General features: G+C 48.8%; 1 protein-coding gene across 3 annotated transcripts in view; it reads right to left on the bottom strand.

The window, feature by feature from the left end:
* TNFRSF1A (TNF receptor superfamily member 1A) overlaps positions 1-21,123 on the bottom strand; it is a 48,718-nt gene that overhangs the window by 25,834 nt on the left and 1,761 nt on the right. For 2 of the 3 annotated variants that reach the window (XM_030804730.1, XM_030804729.1), the window contains 4 exons: positions 8,956-9,223; positions 6,928-7,118; positions 789-892; positions 422-585 (listed from right to left, as the gene is read on the bottom strand). In XM_030804730.1, the coding sequence (XP_030660590.1) occupies positions 422-585; positions 789-892; positions 6,928-7,118; positions 8,956-9,223 (727 nt within the window). Of the gene's footprint in view, positions 1-421; positions 586-788; positions 893-6,927; positions 7,119-8,955; positions 9,224-21,123 lie in introns of those variants that run through there. The other variant, XM_030804731.1, reaches the window with a different exon arrangement.

Here is a 21,123-nt window from a genome sequence, read left to right as displayed (position 1 = left end):
ATGAACCCACATACACCAAGAGATCAGAGGACAGAGCAAGTGCCTCTGGGTTCTCTGCCTTCCCTCAGTTCCAGGTTGTATCTCACACCTGCCAGCCCCTCCTACCGGCCTCGCCCTCTCAATACATGCCTCCAGCCACCCCCATGCCCACCCACTGCTCATTTCAAGGCCACTGGGTCCAGAGCATCCCCAGAAATCCTAAGCATGCCCTGAATGCCTTCTCAGCACTTGTTCCCCAGGGTCCACCCTGCAGGGCTTTACTTCCCAGTGCCAGCCCCTCTGCCCCTCATTCCTGCTCCTGAAGACCTCCACATGCTGAAGGCCCACCCCACATGCTCTCCCTCTCCAGCCTCCCATGCCTCCCCCTTGCCCCTCTGCAATCTGAGGCGCTCCTTCCAGGCCTCCCGGTCAGCATCCTTGCCTTCCGCATGCTGATGGAGGTCTCCACGCCAGGCCGTAAGTTAAAGCCACCATCATCCATAAAGGCAGGTTCATCCTGCCCGTGCACCATTACCCGGGCCCCAGTCACTGTGGACAGCAGGGGAATGAAGTCATTCTGCTCTGTGCGCAGCATCAGGGACAGACCTAGGGGTGCAGAGAGAGCAGAGTTGGCAGAGGCGGGAATCCTAGAGAAGAGTTAGAAGATGGAAATCCACTCTCCCTTCCTTGCCCAGTCTCTGAGACAGCAGACAGGAGCCCTCCCAGAAGCTCTAGGAGGTGAGCTCAAGGTGAGTACAAGTGAGTCGCTGAGGCAGAGGGCGCCGTGGAGCAAGCAGGGAGTTGCTCACCATTGTTGATTCCAGGCATGGAAGACATCCAGAGGTTGGAGTTGTTCTTGTCATTGAAAGTATAGCAGTTTCCATACATCGGGTGGTGGAAGTGAGAGTAATTCCTTATCAGGAAAGAGAGAGTAGGGTCAGAGAGGAAAGTGTAGGTGGTCCAGGGAACAGGGAGATGAGGCAGAGAGAAATGTCCACTCCCTTAAACTCCTACAGGACTTGTGCCTTTCAGAGCCATTTGTTTCCTGATCACCTACTATGTGCTGGCACAATGCTGAGAGCTTTACTCACACTCCCTCAGTCACTCCAACCAACAGTCTGTGAGAGTCTCATCCTCATATCACAGAGAAGGAAGCTAAGGCTCAGAGAGCTCAAATAGCTGGCCCAAGGTCACACATCTACCTTCTAGTCCAGGCTCCTCTCACCAGGCCATCTGAGTTCACCGGCCTTGACTTCAGTGCTGCCTTGTAACTTCTCTCTTGCTGCACTATAAAGATTCTTGCATGTCCCTAACTGCCCATGCATCTAAATGTTAGTTCCCCATTGAATCATGAGCTCCTTGATGACAGGAGCCACATCTCATTCATCTGTCATCTCTGGGTTAGTTGCATAGTTCCTGTCATCTAGGAGATAGAGGAGATGATTAATAAATAGTTGTTGAGTGAGGAATGAATGAATGAATGAATGAATGAAGGGGAGGAGGGGAGCAGGGTTAAAGGAGAAAGCGTGACCAGTGGTGAGCATGGAGCTGAGGGGAGGAAGATCAGTACCAAGTGTTTCCTGGGAGCCTCTTGCATCAGTATGTCTCAGAATGGTAGGTCCAAAACTCATCTGTGACAGGTGTGGGGACAGAGAGAAAGCAATCACAGAGGCAACACAGCTGCAGTAGGACTGCAATTTCACAGCAAATCACAGGTTCCAGAACAGGGAGGCTGCGTGGGTTGTAGCACAGCACATGTGCTACACGGCACAGAGAGGATCTGTGTCCTGCTACCCTGCCATCTCGGAGCTAGCGACGGGAGCAGGGCAAAGACGGAAAGGGGACTTCGGCCAGTGAGCAGCAGAGGAGGACTAAAGGGAAGAGGGAGAAGAGGCTGGCCAGAGATAAAGGGCGGGGTTCTGGTTGTACGGTCTTGAGCAAGTCATTGTTTCTAAGCTTATTGTCCTCCTCTGTAAAATGTAGGATGATTCTGTAACATGAGGAGATTGGAACGAGGTGATCCGGGATATTCCACTGGTGGCACAGAGGTGTGACATACTGGTGCACATTCTAGGATGTACTGGGAAGTCAGCACTTCTAGAGCCCAGGCTAGATGCAGGGAAGGACTGAAGGAGAGGCTACAGAAGTGGCCAGTCCTGAAGGCCGGTGAGCCCTTCGCACACAGAGAGGGGACAAGCACAGTGTGGTGGGTGCCGCCCCCATGGGAAGCAGGCACAAGTTCCATCAGCCGGTGAGGTGGAGCAACACAGACGGATTTTAAAACATAGAGCTTCGGAAAAAAAAAAAAAGTGGCGGGGCACAGTGGCTCACGCCTGTAATCCCAACACTTTGGGAGGCTGAGACGGGTGGATCAGTTGAAGTCAGAAGTTCGAGACCAGCCTGGCCAACATGGTGAAACCCCGTCTCTACCAAAAATACAAAAATTAGCCAGGCGTGGTGGTGGGCGCCTATTATCTCAGCTACTCGGGAGGCTGAGGCAGAAGAATCCCTTGAACTTGGGAGGTTGCAGTGAGCTGAGATTGCACCACTGCACTCTACATGAGACTCTGTCTCAAAAAAAACATAGTAAGAGGTGAAATGAGATCTATAACACAATACCATTTATGTAAATTAAATACAGATTTTGCAAAAACACATAGAGATACACATTAAGCACATTAATATAGTGGCCTGTGATAATCAGTATAATGTGATGGTTAAGAGCACAGACTCAGCCGGGCGCAGTGGCTGACGCCTATAATCCCAGCACTTTGGAAGGCTGAGGCGGGTGGGGTCACCTGAGGTCAGGAGTTTGAGACCAGCCTGGCCAACATGGTGAAACCCCATCTCTACTAAAAACACAAAATTAGCCTGGCATGGCGGCGCATGCCTGTAATCCCAGCTACTCAGGAGGCTGAGGCAGGAGAATCACTTGAACCCAGGAGGTGGAGGTTGTCATGAGCTGAGATTGCGCCATTGTGCTCCAGCCTGGCCAGTAAGAGCGAAACTCCATCTCCAAAAAAGAAAAAGAAAGAGCACAGACTCCAGAATTAAATTCCTTGTATTTGAATCCTGGGGCTCTAACAAGTATTAGATGTGGGACCAAACAAGTTACTCACTTAATCTCTCTGTACCTCAGTTTCCTCAGCTGTAAAATGGGGATAATAAAAATATCAACCTCACAGGGGTGTTGAACATGAAATTATGCTTAGAATGGTGTTTAGCCTTAGTAAGAGCTGTATTAGCTCACTAGTACGATTACAGGGATTCATTAAGATGGCTAAAGTCAAAAAGACAGAAAACAACATGAGGAGGAGGTAGAGAATTTAGAATCTTCATACATTGCTGTTGGGAATGTTAAATGGTGTGGCCATTTGGAAAAGTCTGGCAGTTCCTCAAAATGTTAAATATAGAGTTACCACATGACCCAGCAGTTCCACTCGTAGGTAAACACTCAAGAGAAATAAAAACATAGATCCATGTACAGAATCCACAAAAACATGTACAGGAACGTTCATAGCAGCATTATTCATAATAGCCAAAAAGTAGAAACAATTCAAATGTCCATCAACTGAGAATGGATAAGCAAAAATGTGGGCCGGCGTGGTGGCTTACGCCTATAATCCCAGCACTTTGGGAGGCCAAGGCAGGAGGATGGCTTCAGCTCAGGAGTTCGAGATCAGCCTGGGCAACACAGTGAGACCTAGTGTCTACTAAAATTTAAAAAAATTAGCTGGGCATGGTGGCATGAGCCTGTAGTCCCAGCTACTTGGGAGGCTGAATCAGGAGGATCGTTTCAGCCCAGGAAATCAAGGCTGCAGTGAGGTCTGATTGTGCCACTGTATTTCAGCCTGGGTGACAGAGTGAGAACCTGTCTCAAAAAAAAAAAAGTGGTATATCCACACAATATAATAGCATTCAGCCATAAAAATGAAGTTCTGATCCATGCTACAACATGGATAAGCTTTGAAAACATTATGCTAAATGAAAGAGGCCACTCACAAAAGACCACATATTGTATGATTCCACTTATGTGAAATGTCCACCATAGGCAATCCATAGAGACAGAAAGCAGAAGAGTGGCTCTCAGGGATTGGAGGAGGGGAGAAAATGGGGAAGAACTGCTAATGGGTACAGGGTTTCTTTTTGGGGTGAGGAAAATATTCTAAAAACAGGTAGTGGTAATGGTTACACAACTCTGAATATATTAAAAATCACTAAATTATACATATTAAAAGGATACATTTATGGTTTGTAAATTATATCTCAATAAAAGTGTTATTAAAAAAAGATTATAGGGTGGGGAAAGGGTGTAGTTATCGGGGAGGAGAGGGGTGAGAAAGCCATGCTAAGGAGCTCCAACTTGATGCTGGAGGCCATGAGAGACACTGAAGGATTTTAAACAGGAGGATACAGTTTGGATGTTTGCCCCTCTAAATCTCATGTTGACATGTGATCCCCAATATTGGAGGTGATCCTAGTGGGAGGTGTTTGGGTCACAGGGGTGCCCTCCTCACAGTAATGAGTGAATTCTCACACTATTAATTAGTTCACCTGATAGTTGGTTGTTTAAAAGAGCCTGGTCTCTCTCTCTTGCCCCCTCTCCTCCCCTTCCACCATGAGTAAAAGTTTCCTGAGGCCTCCCCAGAAGCTGAGCAGATGCTGGTGCCACGCTTGTACAATCTGCAGAACCCTGAGCCAATTAAACCTCTTTTTTTTATAAATTACCCAGACTCAGATATTCCTTTTTTTTTTTTTTTTTTTTCAGATGGAGTCTCGCTCTGTCGCCCAGGCTGGAGTGCAGTGGTGCAATCTCGGCTCACTGCAACCTCCACCTCTTGGGTTCAAGCGATCCTCCTGCCTCAGCCTCCTAAGTAGCTGCGGCCACAGGTGTGCGCCACCACACCCAGCTAATTTTTATATTTTCAGTAGAGACGGGGTTTCGCCATGTTGGCCAGGCTGATCTCTAACTCCTGACCTCAGGTGATCCACCCATCTCGGTCTCCCAAAGTGCTGGGATTACAGGCATGAGCCACCGTGCCTGGTGAGATATTCCTTTATAGCAACGCAAAATGGACTAACACACAGGACTAACTGGAATAGTTACGTGTGGTGACGTGAAGTAAGGATGAAGTACAAAGATTCCTGTGGTTGCAGAAGGAAGGGAGGATTTGGAGGCAGAAGAACACAGTAGGGTGGAGGGGTGGGTATAACAACCCAGGTGAGAAATGAGGCTCTGAGCTGACCTAAGTGCCTAAGTGCCAAGATAAAGATGAACCATGGACTTTCTGTTGAGGGGGAGGCAGGCACACAGAGCAAAGGAAGGGCATCGGGTGAGGGCGTGGGGAAAGCACAGGTGTCCAGGTGACGGTTAGAGGAACTTGGTGGCAGGTGTGGGCTGACTCAGGCTTAGGTGTTGCTACCCTCTTACTTCCCAGCTGGTAGTTTCTGTCCTCAAACAAACGCAAAGACTAAAAACAGAACAAAATCGTGTACTGGGCAGAGTGTGTGTGAAGGGTAAGAAGTGACACCTTGCCCTGTGGCCATTCTTCAGCAACAGGGGAGGGAATGCCCCCTGTAGAGTGGAGCCAGGCAGAGGCAGGGAGATGGCTCTGGCAAATCAACGAGCAGGAGGAGAAGGCAGGGGAGGAGTGGGCCAGAGGTTACAGAAGGGGACCCCCCTCACCTCAGCCTCTCCCAGCCCTCAGAGAACCTGCAGCTGCTATGAGCTGCTTGCGAGGACATTATAACAGGGGTCCTCACAGAATGAATGCCCGAGGGGCAGTGGGGTGAGAAGAATCCTTAGCCAGGGCCGGCTCATTCCCAAGGGCAAGTCACTTCACCTGTTTCAGTGCAAGAGTGATGAAACCCATCATTTACTGCGGTCTATAAAGTGCCCTCACGTTTGTATCTCACGCACTTGGTACAGCTCTTGAGATGAGTGTTATCATCATAATCTACATCACTTGAGCAAAAGTGCCAAAGGGGCACGGATTATATAATTTTTCCTTTGATGTAGTCCAAATGCCTAGAACAGTGACTGGCACGTAACCCAGATAGTCAAAACTATTTGTTGAATGAACATTGAATGAATCTCATTTTTTGTTTCACTTCCATTTTACAATCTAAGAAATAGGCTCTGAAAAATGATGTGATACATCCAGAGTCACCTGGCCAGGAAGTGACAGACCTAGAGTGGGAACTTAGGTTTAGTCCCTCAACCCATGCCACTCCACCTCACTACTACTGCCAGCCTCAGCTCAGGAAACAGACTATGAGACAGATGACCTAGGCCCTTTTGAACTTTGATGCTAGGGAGAAAGGGGCCTTAGAAAGACCAAGACCCTGGCCAGGTGTGGTGGCTTACGCCTGTTATCCCAGCACTTTGGGAGGCCAAGGCGGGCAGATCACCTGAGGTCGGGAATTGGAGACCAGCCTGATCCACATGGACGATGACCAACGTCTCTACTAAAAATACAAAAAATTAGCCGGGTGTGGTGGCGCATGACTGTAATCCCAGCTACTCGGGAGGCTGAGGCAGGAGAATCGCTTGAACCTGGGAGGTGGAGGTTGCAGAGAGCCGAGATCATGCCATTGCACTGCAGCCTGAGCAACAAGAGTGAAACTCCATCTCAAAAAAAAAAAAAAAAAGAAAAGAAAAATACCAACACCCATGCTTCCAGCCTTTGGTTTCTCAAAGCCCCAGTTTTCCCAAGGCATCCTGTGAAGCCACTTCCCTCAGATCCAGCAGTGCAGGGAGCAGCAGGAGTTCGTAGGGCGCTCTCTGGGGCAGGGTGTGGGCCCAAAGCCAGTGCTTCCCCCTGGCCTGCTGGCACTGGCATTCTTTTAGTTAACAAGCATTTCCTGGGCCCTGCCCATGCAGGGTGTGAGGCTGACCCAGGGAAGCTGACTCCGCAGAGACCAAGGAGCCAGGCAGGACTGACTCACGCCTGGTTGCAGGAGACCTGGTTGAAGCGGCAGGCGAAGATGAAGTTGCCCAGCGTGTCCTCCTCCAGGGATGGCAGAGTCTCTGGCAGCCTCGACAGGATGTTGATGTAGTGGAAGCGGTACCACTCCCTCACTGCATCCACCCCTGATGAGTATGTCTGGTAGAAGCAGTCCGATTTGTTCTGGTTGCACTGGACACAGAGACCAGAGTCAGACGGGAAACGCAGGGGGGATAAGCCCCTTGGCAGGGCCAAGGGCAAAGAATGAGTGAGCTGGGGTTCTGAGGACTGATGGACAGGGGTTGGAAGCCAGGAGTAGGGAAAGAGAGAAGTGGAAGAGAAGCAAAAGTCCCCAGGAGCATGGACCAGGGGAGCATGGGATTAAGGGAGTTGCAGGCCAGGAAAGGAGACCAGTAGCTGCACACACACGGTTTCGGTTCATTCATACCTCCCCTGCCGGGGGTGGAAGGAGCAAGACTTTCCCTCCCATTTCACTGATGGGAAGACTGAGGGATCAAGAGATTTGTCCCAGCAAGAGCTGGGACTAGAACTCCAGTCCCCAGCCCACTCATACTAGCGGGAACTTCCCTGTCTCCTTTCCTTGGCTCCTCCCTCATTCTCTCTTGCTCCTTTCTTTTTTTTTTGGCAGAGGAGCTCACTCTGTCACTTAGGCTGGAGTACAGTGGTGTGATCAAGGCTCACTGCAGTCTCCATCTTCTGAGTTCAAGCGATTCTCCCATCTCAGCCGCCTAAGTAGCTGGAACTACAGGCTTGTGCCACCACACAGGCTAATTTTTGTATATTTTTTGTAGAGATGGGGTTTCACTATGTTGCCCAGGCTGGTCTAAAACTCCTGGGCTCAGGTGATCTGCACGCTTTGGCCTCCCAAGTGCTAGGATTACAGGCGGGAGTCACTGCACCCAGCCTTATTTTATATTAAAAAAAAAAAAAAATTGGGCCGGCTGTGGTGGCTCACTCCTGTAATCGGGCACTTTGGGAGGCTGAGGCGGGCAGATCACCTGAGGTTGGGAGTTCCAGACCAGCCTGACCGACATGGAGAAACCCCGTCTCTACTAAAAATATTAAAAATTAGCCAGGCGTGGTGGTGCATGACTGTAATCCCAGCTACTCAGGAGACTGAGGCAGGACAATCGCTTGAACCTAGGAGGTGGAGGTTGCAGTGAGCCGAGATTGCGCCATTGCACTCCAGCCTGGGCAACAAGAGCAAGACTCCGTTTCAAAAAAAAAAAAATTAAGTTTCCGTTTTTTGTTGTTTTTTGAGATGGAGTCTTGCTCTGTTGCCCAGGCTGGAGTGCAGTGGCTCAATCTCGGCTCACTGCAACCTCTGCCTCTCAGGTTCAAGCAATTCTCCTGGCTCAGTTTCCCAAGTAGCTGGGATTACAGGTGTGTGCCACCAAGCCCGGTTAATTTTTGTATTTTTAATAGAGATGGGGTTTTACCATGTTGGCCAGGCTGGTCTCGAACTCCTGACCTCAGGTGATCCACCCGCCTCAGCCTCCCAAAGTGCTGGGATTACAGGCATGAGCCACCGCCCCCAGCTAAGTTTCCTTTTTTTACTGTCTCCTTATTCTCTATCTTGGGCTGTTAGCCCAGTTCTCCATCACGCTGGAGGGTCCCAACTGAGTTCCACTAGTGGGGACTGGAATTCAGAAAGTTGCATTTTCCTTCCTGAATCAAGGACCAGAAACAGTAAAACAATAATAATAATAATAAAATAAAAATAATAAAAGTGCATTTTCCATAATAAATTTGACTTCCTACCCTTGAAACGCTTCTACATAGGACCCCAGGGAGGAGGCCCCAAAAGCTGGGGCACCAAGAGGTGTTATTTTAATTATCTAGTTATTGTTTGTATTTATTTACTTATTTTTTTGCCCGCAAGCCCACGAGGCCCCGCGTGGTGTCACTGGGCTGCGCAGGCGGGTCCGGAAAGGAGCGGAGCCCATGGGTGGGCGGGGCCAGGGGCTGGCGAGGGGCGGGGCGGGCCCCTGGGCGCTGCGAGCCTCACCAGCTGGAAGCCGATCTTCCAGTCCTTCCAGTCCACTTGGGGATTGTTGTCCCGCACGCTGGAGGCCACGCTACGGGCTCGACGGGCCCCGTGAGGCGGGGGCTGAACCCTCAGGCGCTGCAAGGGGTGCGGCAGAGTCCCCCGCAGGTCGCGACGGCCGCGGGAGCCGGCCACGAGAGTGGTGAAGGAGTTGTATTTGTACAGGTCAAAGAGCGTCTGCTCGGTGATGCGGTCCAGCTCCTCCAGCTCCTCTTTAATTTCCGGATACCTGAAGGGGCGAGGGGAAGAGGGTCAGGACAGGAGCCCTGGAGCGAGTGTCCGGCCCCTCCGGGGATCAGGGTCCTCATCTGTGTCTGGCCCCTCCGGGGATCAGGGTCCTCATCTGTGCCCGGGGAGGCCGGTCCATCCCGGAGAAGCCTGGGCGGGGCTGGGGTCGTCGTGGCGCCTCCCGGCCGGCCAGCGGTGAAGGGTAAACAGGTGTGTCCGCTGGGAAGGCGGAGGCCGCGGCGAGCCCAGCCGGGACACTGTGGACTGTTTATTGAAGGAGAGAGGCAGGAGGCGCCTGTCGTCTGTGGGGCGCTCTCCTCCCCCTCGCCCGGACCTGGAAGGGAACCCGGAACTTGTCTGCCCTTTCCCAAAGAGGGGAAGGGAGGGGACCTCGGCCTTGGCGTGACCGCGGTGCCCAGGTCATCCCGCCCTGATCCCCGCTAGGCGAGTGTCGGTGGCCTTTCGGCTTGAGAGCCGCTTGGCACCGAAATCAAGAGTTCACAACTGCACTTTTAGAATCTCCAACTCTAAAAATACAGGATGCCACACCCACCCCGCCTCCCTCCTCCAAAGACTGTTCTAATGTGTTTCGGGTGCGGCCTAAACACCACAAATTAAACACAGCTCACTGTAAATCCCTAAATTCCTTCTTAATACAGCTCCTATTACCATCTCCATCATGAAAGTCCAGAGTAGCAGGGCCTTAGGCATGTAATCTACCAAAACCAAACAAATGCAGAACTAATAAACTGAACAAGGTTGCAGGGTACAAAACAAATACACACAAAAAAATTAATTGCATTTAGGCCGGGTGTGGTGGCTTATGCCTGTAATCCCAGCACTTTGGGAGGCCGAGGTGGGCAGATCACGGGGTCAAGGGATCGAGACCACCCTGGCTAACACGGTGAAACCCCGTCTTTACTAAAAAAAAATACAAAAAAATTAGCCGGGCTTGGTGGCGGGCGCCTGTAGTCCCAGCTACTCGGGAGGCTGAGGCAGGAGAATGGTGTGAACCTGGGAGACGGAGCTTGCAGTGAGCCGAGATCGCGCCACTACACTCCAGTCTGGGCGACAGAGCGAGACTCTATCTCAAAAAAAAAAAAAAATTAATTGCATTTCCGTCTCAAAAAAAATTAATTGCATTTCTACATGCTGGCAACAGAAAACTGGAAAACCAGAAATACAACAGCAATATTAAATAACATAAACAACATCAAATACATAGAAATAAATGTAACAAAAGATGTGCAAGACTGAAAAATATATTGAAATCCCTGCTGAAATAGATCAAAGATCAGAATAAGTGGATATATATATATATACACACACACATGGATTCAACAGAATCCCTATCAAAATTCCAGCTTTTTTTTTTTTTTTTTGGACAGGATCTTGCTCTGTCACCCAAGCTGGAGTGCAGTGACACAATCACCGCTCACTGCAGCCTCCTCCTGGGCTCAAGCAATCCTCCCGTCTCAGCCTCCCTAGTAGCTGAGACCAAAAGTGTGCCACCACCACACCAAGCTAATTTTTATATTTTTTGTAGAGAGGGGGTTTCACCAGGTTGCCCAGGCTGGACTCCAACTCCTGAGCCCAAGCAGTCACCAGCCTCAGCCTCCTAAAGTGCTGGGATTGCAGGCATGAACCACTGCACCCGGCCCCAGCAGATATTTTTAAAGAAATTGACATACTGGTTCTAAGATTTATTTGGAAATGCAAACAATCTAGAATAGCCAGAAAATTTTAGAAAAGAAGAGTCGAGTTGGAAAATGTATACCTCCTGACTTTAGTATTTACTATAGAGCCACAGTAATCAAAACAATGTGGTTCCTGGTAAGGACAGACAATAGATCAATGGAACAGAATAGAGTCCGGAAATAAACTTATGCATAGATGGTCAACTGATTTTTGGCCAAAACACCAATTCAATTCAGTGTAGAAAATAAAATTTGTTAGCAGATTCTGCTAGAACAACTGAATACTGTATTGGAAAAAAAAAATGACCCTCAATCTCTACCTTATACTATACAGGCAAACATTAATTCAAGATGGATCATAACATAAACATGAAGTTCAGAACCATAAACACTCTAGAAGATGGAAGATAGCTTCCTGACCTTGGGGTAGGCAAAACTATCTTGTAAGAAAAATATCTAACAAATAATCCCTACAACAACCCTATGTAGTAGGCACTTTATGAACAGACCTACACTTTTTTTTTTTTTTTTTTTTTGAGACGGAGTCTCAGTTGCCCAGGATGGACTGCAGTGGCGTGATCTTGGCTCACAAGCTCTGCCTCCCGGGTTCACGCCATTCTCCTGCCTCAGCCTCCGGAGTAGCTGGGACTACAGGCGCCCGCCACCACGCCCGGCCAATTTTTTGTATTTTTAGTAGAGATGGGGTTTCACCGTGTTAGCCAGGATGGTCTCGATCTCCTGACCTCGTGATCCGCCTGCCTCGGCCTCCCAAAGTGTTGGGGTTACAGGCGTGAGCCACCATGCCCAGCCGATCAGAACTACATTTTTAAAAGATTCTGACCCTGTACACAGCTAGTGAGAATATAAAATGATACAATCACTTTGGAAAACAATCTGGAAGTTCCTCAAAAAGTTAGATATAGAGTTACCATATAACCCATCTATTCCACTCCCAAGAGAAATGAAAGCATATGCCCCCCAACCACACACACACAAATGCACAACTGTTCATACCAGTATTATTCCTAATAGCCAAAAAGTAGAAATAACCCAAATGTCCATCAATTGATGAACATACAAATAAAATGTGGTGGATCCATACACTGGAATAATATTTGGCAGATAAAAAGGAATTAAGTACTGATCTATGCTACAACATGGATGATGCTTGAAAACATTATACTAAATGAAAGAAGCCATTCACAGAAGATGACATATAGCATGATTCTATTTATAGGAAATATCCAGAATAAGCAAATCTATAGACAGAAAGTAGATTAGTGGTCGTGCAGGGCTAGGGGTTAGGTAGATGGGAGGGAAAGATGAATGCCTGCAAATGGGTATGGAGTTTCTTTTGGGGGTGATGAAAATGTTCTAAAATTGATTGTAGTAATAATTGCATGATTCTGTGAAATATTTTTAAAACGATTGAATTTTAAGTAGGTAAATTGTATGGTATGTGAATTATATCTCAATAAAGCTGTTTTTTAAAGGAAAAATACCTAATGAAAAGATCATCTTGATATATAAAGAATTCTTGTAAATTAACAATTAAAAAAATTTTTAAATGACCAAAAAACATATACAAATGGTCACTAAACACCTGAAAAGCTACCCAACATAATTAGTCCTCAGGGAAATGCTAATTAAATCCATAAGAAGGTACCATTAGAAAGGTTAAAATTAAAAAGACTGACAATACCAAGTGTTGGTGAGGATGCAGAGAGCAACTGGAATTCTTCTAAGCTGCTAATGGGAGTATAAAATGGTACCACTGCTTTGGAGGACCAGTTAGTAATTGCTTATAATTTTAAACATGCATATCTACTTTATGACCCAGTCATTTCATTTCTGAATATTTTACCAGGTCCACTCCTAGCTGCTACACAAGAGCAAGACAAACATAAAGATTTGTACATGAGGCTGGGTGCAGTGGCTCACACCTGTAATCCCAGCACTTTGGGAAGGCAAGGCGGGTGGATCACTGAGGTCAAGAGTTCGAGACCAGACTGACCAACATGGAGAAACCCTGTCTCTACTAAAAATGCAAAATTAGCCGGGCGTGGTAGCACATGCCTGTAATCCCAGCTACTCGGGAGGCTGAGGCAGAAGAATCGCTTGAACCCGGGAGGCAGAGGTTGCAGTGAGCTGAGATCTCGCCATTGCACTCCAGCCTGGGCAACCAGAGCGAAACTCCATCTCAAAAAAAAAAAAAAAAAAAAAAAGATTTGTACATGAATGTTCATAGCCATTTTATTTATAATAGCCAAAAAGCCTGAAGCAACTCAAAGGTGTATTGAAGGTGTGTGTTTGGCATTCTATAAAACTTGCTCATTACTGCTAATTAAAAGAATGGCAATCCGCGGGGCATGGTGGCTCACACCTGTAATTCCAGAACTTTGGAAGGCCAAGTGGGTGGATCACTTGAGCTCAGAAGTTTGAGACCAGCCTGGGCAACACGACGAAACCTTGTATCTACAAAAAATACAAAAATTAGCCAGATGTGGTGGTGCACACCTGTAGTCCCAGCTACTCAGAAGACTGAGGCAGGAGAATTGCCTGATCCTGGGAGTTTGAGGCTACAGTGAGCCGTGATCGTGTGACTGCACTCCAGCCTGGGCAACAGAGCAAGACCCTGTCTTAAAAAAATAAAAAAGAATGGCAATCATAGCTAGCATTTATTGAGCACTTACTATGAGCCAGGAACTATGGTATTAGAATTTGCATTATTTAATTGTTAAAACAAGAACGTTAGGCAAAATTAAATTTAGCAGAGTTGACTTGAGCAAGGAACGATGCTCAAATCAGGCAGCCCCTCAACCAGAATAGGCTCATCAAAACCACTCAGCAATAAAAAGGAACTGATACATGCAAAAAAACAGGGAAGAATTCCAGAAACGTTAAGCAAAATAAGTCAGACACACATACAAGAAAATACATACTGTATGATCCCATTTATATGAATTCTATGAACAGACAAAACTAGTTAATAGTGATAGCATCAGAAAATGATAGTGGGAGAGGAAAAGGAATTGATGGAAAGGGGGCACCGGGTAGTGGGAGTGTTCAATATCTCGACTGTCAAACCTGAGTGGGCACTCAAGATTTGTTCATTTTATTGTATGTCAATTATGCCTCACTTAAAGAAAAAAAATACCAGTGCAGGGTCTTACTTGCCAGATTCAGATTTAATGGGTCTGGGACGGAGCCAGAACAAGGTTGTTTAAAAGAGCCCCCACGTGGTCCTAACGTGCAGCTACATTAACCACTGTCTAGTCCAGATCTTCACTTCCTCTTCCATTCAGCTCTATTTCCATCTCTACCAGAGAAGTCTAGCTGGCTGGGCCTTAGGCATCAGCTCTGGCAGCCCCTAAACTTCTCACAGGAGAAAATGTAGCTCTGGTCGAAGGTGTGTTTGGCATTCTAAGAGACTTGCTTGTTATTAATAATTAAAAGAATGGCAAGCATAGCTAGCATTTATCGAGCACTTATTATGAGCCAGGCACTGTGGTATTAGAATGTACATTATTTAATTGTTAAAAGAAAAACTTTAGCCGGGCACGGTGGCTCACGCTTGTAATCCCAGCACTTTGGGAGGCCGAGGCGGGTGGATCACGAGGTCAGGAGATCGAGACCACGGTGAAACCCCGTCTCTACTAAAAATACAAAAAATTAGCCGGGCGTGGTGGCGGGCGCCTGTAGTCCCAGCTACTCAGAGAGGCTGAGGCAGGAGAATGGCGTGAGCCCGGGAGGCAGAGCTTGCAGTGAGCAGAGATCACGCCACTGCACTCCAGCCTGGGTGACAGAGCGACACTCCGTCTCAAAAAAAAAAAAAAGAAAAAAGAAAAACTTTAAACAAATTAAATTTAACTTGAGTTTCACTGAGCAAACAATGAACCTTGAATCGAGTGCCCCCTGCAACCAGAATAGGTTCAGAGTGACTCTGGGGGCTCCTGCATGATTAGATAATATTCGTGGACAGGAAAAGGCAAGTGACCCACAGAAAACGGAAGTGAGGTACAGAAACACCCGGATTGGTTACACCCCCGGCGTTTGCCTTATTTGGACAAGGTTTGAACAGTGGGCTGCCTTTCGTTGGCCAAAACTCTGTGATTGCTATAAAGGTAGGTTATAGTGTGTTTACATATCTAGTTAGGTAGCAGTTCACTATGCACGAAGAAACCTTTAGGCCAAACTTCAAAAATGTAAAGAGGCAACTTTAGGCTAAAACTTATTTAACATGATTTAATCTTCAGTGTAACGCAGTATACCGTTAGCCACTGTTAGCTAACACAATTGTCATTCTCTTTCCCAGGTGAAAAACCTGAGGCATGATGACTTATTCCAGTTGGCACAGCTAGCAAATGGGTCAGACAGCACTCCAACCACCACACTGCCCTCTGGTCTGTCCCTGCTACCTCTGGCTATTTTAGGAGGGCCACATGGTGCCCCAGAAAGAGCACCCAAGCCAGAATCTCTCTGAGATGTAGGGCCTGGTGTTTCAGCCACACACTTTCTGTTTATGTAACTCTGAGTAAGTGATCCAGCCTTTCTGAATCTCAGTCTGAGTTCCTTATCTGTAAAATGGGCATAACACTAGATCTGCCTACCACGTGAAGCTGTTGGAGGGTTAAGTGAGAAAATACTCAGTGACACAAAGTGAAGAGACCATCGACTATTAGGAAGACACAGAGGAGCCAGGAGCCCAGGAAAGCGAATTGCCTTTCTCAAGGTCACACAGGAAGAATCCAGATCCCCCACTTGCCTGGAGTTATTTCCACCATATCCTGGCTGGGCCTCCCTTTCCACTCCTTCCCCAAGCTGGCTCAAGTCCCTTCTGCCTCCTGCTCCTCCCTCTCTCTCATCACCACTTCAATCTGGTTGTCACTTCTCTGGCCACACTCCTCTCCCCTGGGGAGCCCCCATGCCATCTCTGTGCCCGGCTTTCTCCTCCATGCTGCCACCCTATGCACCTCCCTCCTGCCACCCTATGCACCTCCCTCCTGCCACCCTATGCACCTCCCTCCTGCCACCCTATGCACCTCCCTCCTGCCACCCTATGCACCTCCCTTCTGCCACCCTATGCACCTCCCTCCTGCCTGGCCTCACTGATGAGCCCCTCACTGAGCACAGCCTGGGCTCCCAGCCCTTTATCCCACACACACACACCTGTGACAAGGCCTCCATAGGGCCTTGCCTTCACTCTCCCAAAAGGTCTACTGCTCCTCTTTTTTGGCATAAGGTAAGACGGAATGGCCAGGCGCGGTGGCTCACGCCTGTAATCCCAGCACTTTGGGAGGCCGAGGCGGGCGGATCACGAGGTCAGGAAATTGAGACCATCCTGGCTAACACAGCGAAACCCCATCTCTACTAAAAAAGTACAAAAAATTAGCCGGGCATGGTGGCGGGCACCTGTAGTCCCAGCTACTCTGGAGGCTGAGGCAGGAGAATGGCGTGAACCCGGGAGGCGGAGCTTGCCGTGAGCTGAGATTGCGCCACTGCACTCCAGCCTGGGGGACAGAGCGAGACTCCATCTCAAAAAAAAAAAAAAAACAAAACAAAAACTCCCTCCCTGACCCCGTAATACTAGAAATTCCTATAGCAGGAGGCAGAGCCTTTGAGATGACACCTAGAGCTAAGAGAATTGACCACTAAACAGAAAGCACACTGAAGACATCTCATCTTGTTTTGAGGAGACCAGTGGCTAGAGGGAAGGGATAATGAATGCCCACAGTGGGTTCCTCCAGACAGTCCAGCCCTTCTAGCCTTGACATCCTTCTCAGGTCATGCTCACTGCCCTCACTCCCATCTGCTCTGGCAGGCAGCCCTACATTGGAGGGTGAGTCAACCCTGCATTGGAGGGTGAGTCAACCCTTACACAATTCCATCGGTCAGGCATTATTTTCCCCATTTTACAGTTGAGGAAACTGAGGCCTATCAACTAGGCAAGTTCCCTAGGGTCACTCAGCCAGGAAGGACTGGAGCCAAGATGTGAACCCAGGCCTATTCACTCCATGGCCCCTGCTTTTTCCACTGTGCCTGCCTCCCAGCTATGAAGCATCTGGGATCAGGCAGCAAAATCTCCTTTCTCTGCAGCTGGCCCTCTCCCCTCTAGCCCCTCTTCTGTGTCCAGGACAGACCAGCAGTGTGCAAGGACCCTGGGAGACTTGGAGGCTGACACCCTGCTCTCTCCTCCTCTTCCCTCCCTCTTACCCCCCGTGGCCTCCTCTCACAGAAGAGCCCATGCTCACCCTGGCAGCCGTGGGACCTGCCCATGCCCCATCCCACACGGAGGCCCTACTGGAGCACTCAGCCAGCATTCCCAGATTACCAGGCAGAGCTGGGCACAGGAAATGCACCAACTTCCTCTCCGCAGTGCTCTCTCCCACCTCCAGGGACCACCTAGAAGCCTTGACTTCCCCTTCTTTGGCCCCTTCCCTAGCCCCGTTCTCCACCTCTCAGCATCTCCAGCCTTGTCTCCCAGGGGGCTGTGAGCACACAAGCCCAATGGAGTCCTCCCCACACTCGACCTCTACAAGCTCAGCCCGCACCAGAGTGTGTTCACAGACAGGTGCTCCAAACCCGTGAGTCCCTCTGAGGACAGACGCCAGGTAACAGAGATCGCCCCACTAGAGCCTGTTCTGAGCTCTCAGATCATATGTGGAGTTCAGTGCACCTGAACTGATAGCCAGAGGAAGGAGGAGACGTCTTTAGGGTTGCTTCAAAGACACAGAACCAGAACCAGAGGGCAGAAGTTATCACAAGGTAAACTGTAGCTTTACCTAAAGAAGAGCTTTCTTATTTATTTTTATTTTTATTTATTTATTGCGACAGAGTCTCGCTCTGTCGCCCAGGCTGAAGTGTAGTGGCGCTATCTCAGCTAACTGCAACCTCCACCTCCTGGGTTCAAGTGATTCTCATCCCTCCCCACAGGTGCACACCACCACGCCCGGCTAATTTTTTATTTTTATTTTTTTGTATTTTTGTACAGATGGGGTTTTACTATGTTGCCCAGGCTGCTCTTGAACTACTGAGCTCAAGGGATCTGCCCACCTTGGCCTCCCAAAGTTCTGGGATTACAGACGTGAGCCACAGTGCCTGGCCAGGAAGAATTTTTTAATAGCATCTGCCACAAAGGTAGCAAGGTTCCTGACATGAGAAGGATCCAACCACCGTGGCAGGGTTAGAGGGGAGTCAACTCTTAAGAGTCCAGGCTTTTTTCCTGCCAGCCCTGCTGAGCAAAGCCTGGTGTCCAGACTGCCCAGGGAGTGCAGGGTCTGCCCGCCCCGTCAGGGGACCGCAGGCAGGGATGGCCTCCCTAGCTCAGGGCTTTCCCACCCTCCCCACAGGAGCTCTCTCTGGGAAATTGCCCCTTGCTTCACCCACTCCTGGCCTCCTGCTGTGCCATTTCCAGGAAAGAAGCTACCATGACCTCCTTCATTGTTCAAGAACCCCAAGTTCTTAGGTCCAGCCTAAACCGTTCCTGGGACTGGAGGAAAAATATGTCTGTGGGCTGTTTTCCATGACTGTAGGTATGACTGGCCCTCTCCTTTCAGTGAAGAAGCCCTTTGTTGACCAGAGAGAAAGGGGCTGCAGTGGCCAACCCTTCCCTTTGGACTTAGCACTTCCTTGCTTAGCATGAAAGGTCTTCAGTGCTTTGTCCCCTTTCCTTGAAGTTAGAAAGCAGCACAGAGTCCTGCGTGTCCACTTTCCTCCTCTCTGCTGGTGGCGACCCTCAGCAGGTAGGCAGTCCTGGGCAGCTCTGCCTCACTTGGGTTCCTCTAACTCATCAACCAATCTCCTCGGTAGGAGTCACTCACCACGCTCCCGCTCCCGGTGATTCACTCTCTGGGGCTCATTAACCTGTTTACCTCCCTGCCTCTCTCCCGAGTAGGAGTGGCCCTGGATCCCTCCCTCCTGCACGCCTGACAAATTGTCCTCCAATGACTGCTGCTCTGCCCTCTGGGCTCCCACCAGCTGCCCCCGACCCTGGGAGGTCTTTGCCTGATCCCTACTTAAAGTATAATGGAAAAAAGAGCTTTGAAATCAAACACACTCAGTTTGTGACTCAGCTGCTAACCTGAGATGCCCTGGCTTTTCGTTGGAGCGTGGCGGGGGTTGGGGGGGCAGGGGGGGCGGGGGATGATTTTTGAGTCCCAGTTTCACCACTTGCTGTCTGTCCGAGGTTGAGGCAGTTACTTAACTCTCTGGGCCTCAGTTTCCTCATCCATAAAATAAGAGTAATCATGATACCTACTTCCAAGGTGTGTTGTGAGAATTAAATAATTTAAAGCAGAATCATTTGATTTAGATTCATTTGTAAAAAGTCTGGCACATAAATATATACAAACGTTATTACTGTTTGTTTTTTTTTTTTCTTTGGGACTGTGTCTCACTCTGTGGCCCAGGCTGGAATGCAGTGGCGTGATCTCGGCTCACTGCAGCCTCGGCCTCCTGAGGTGATTCTCCTGCCTCAGCCTCCCACGTAGCTGGGACTACAGGCATGCGCCACCACGCCTGGCTGATTTTTGTATTTTTAGTAGAGATGGGGGTTTCACCATGATGGCCAGGCTGGTCTTGAACTCCTGGCCTCAAGTGAGGGGCTCTTTTAAACAACCTTGTTTGGGCTCCGTCCCAGACCCCTCAATGCCTGCCTTGGCTTCCCAAAGTGCTGGGATTACAGGCGTGAGCCACCACGCCCAGTGGTTATGTTTTAATTTAATAAATAAATAAATAAATATGTATGTTCCTTTGCTCAAATTATTTCCTCTTGCCAAGCCTTAATTTCCTCATCTAAAAAAATGGGAATAATACTGCCCACCTCCCTGGACTTGTCAGTATTAAATGAGAGAGTGTCTATAAAGCACCCAGTTTTAGGGTGTAGCACATAATGTGACTACAAGGTCAAGTGCATAGTGCTTGGTGGGTGTTGAATCTCCTCCCGCTGTGCTGGGGAGCCTTCCCCGACTCCTCTCCTCTCCTAGGTGTTCTCTCCCTCCTGACTCCACAGCAACCCTTCAAGAAGGAGGGATTCTTTCTGGGCAGATGGCTGCCTCCCAGCCTGCAGGCCCCAGAGGCAGGGCTTATGGCTTCCTTTCCCCGGCTTTTTCCTGCACTGTCTAGGGCCCTGCATCCAGCAGAACCTAAGAACTGTGCAGGCCTCACCCGATTCACCCCTGCCCTCCCTCTCCATCTCTCACTGACATACTTTCAACCACAAATATTTATTGAGTGCCCACTGCCCCGCCTGCTGTCCTTCCCCTTCCTGCTGGGTCCCTCCCCTCCACCAAGGCCTAAAGGGGTGAAGATGTCTGCAGGCACCAGGGGGAGAAAAATGAGGCTAAGGGGAAGGATCCCAGAGAGCTCTGAAATGAGATGGAAGTCACATCTGACTGGAAATTTCATTCACTCAAAGCCCCACATCTTGGGTATTAAAAAGAGGCAGAGTTTTGGGATTAGGCGTAAACAGGCTGAGTCACAGCTCAGTCACTCTCTCTGTGATGTTGTGACTTGCCTCTCTTTGCCTTAGTTTCCTCAAGTGTAAAATAGGGATAACAATAGCACCGGCCTGGTAAGATGTGAGAATGAAATGAGATACCCAAGACACCTTCGCAGCGTCTGTGCACAAGGCAGCTTCCTAAAGAAATGGTCCCTACCTGGGACATTATACAGAGGTTAATCAACGAAATGGCCCGGCTTTTTTTTTTTTTTCTTCTCCGGGACAGGACGTCCCACCCTTTCTTAGTCCGTAACACACCTTTGGACATGATGGAATATATGCTCCACCCACAGCATGACCAAGCCCCAGCATCCATAATCGCACACACACCAATTTGTGCACACACACACTCACACTCACACCCATAAAGATTTTACACTCCTTGAAGGCACACTAACTCACCATTTTTATCATACTTATCCCAGTGTGCCACAGTTACTGGCTTATATGCCTGTCTCTGCTATCTTATCTTTCTGTCTCCAGAACACAGCAAACTACCTGGCCTTCAATAAAGGGCTTATGAATTATTCATGAATCCATTTTGCCAGGTGCCTAGCCCTGTGTCTGGCTTGACGCAGGTGTCCCCAAGGTGTGGCATGGCTGAGTGAATACAAATAAAAGGTATATAAAAACACTCAGCCCTGCCCTCCTCTCTTCTCCAAGCTTACCACCCACTCCGGTTTCCAGACCTGACATTGGCAAAGA

This window comes from Nomascus leucogenys, chromosome 23 (genome assembly GCF_006542625.1).
Source record: "Nomascus leucogenys isolate Asia chromosome 23, Asia_NLE_v1, whole genome shotgun sequence".
Taxonomy (NCBI): domain Eukaryota; kingdom Metazoa; phylum Chordata; class Mammalia; order Primates; family Hylobatidae; genus Nomascus; species Nomascus leucogenys.
The sequence above is the reverse complement of the archived record's forward strand: the minus strand, read 5'-3'. Positions and strand labels throughout refer to the sequence as shown.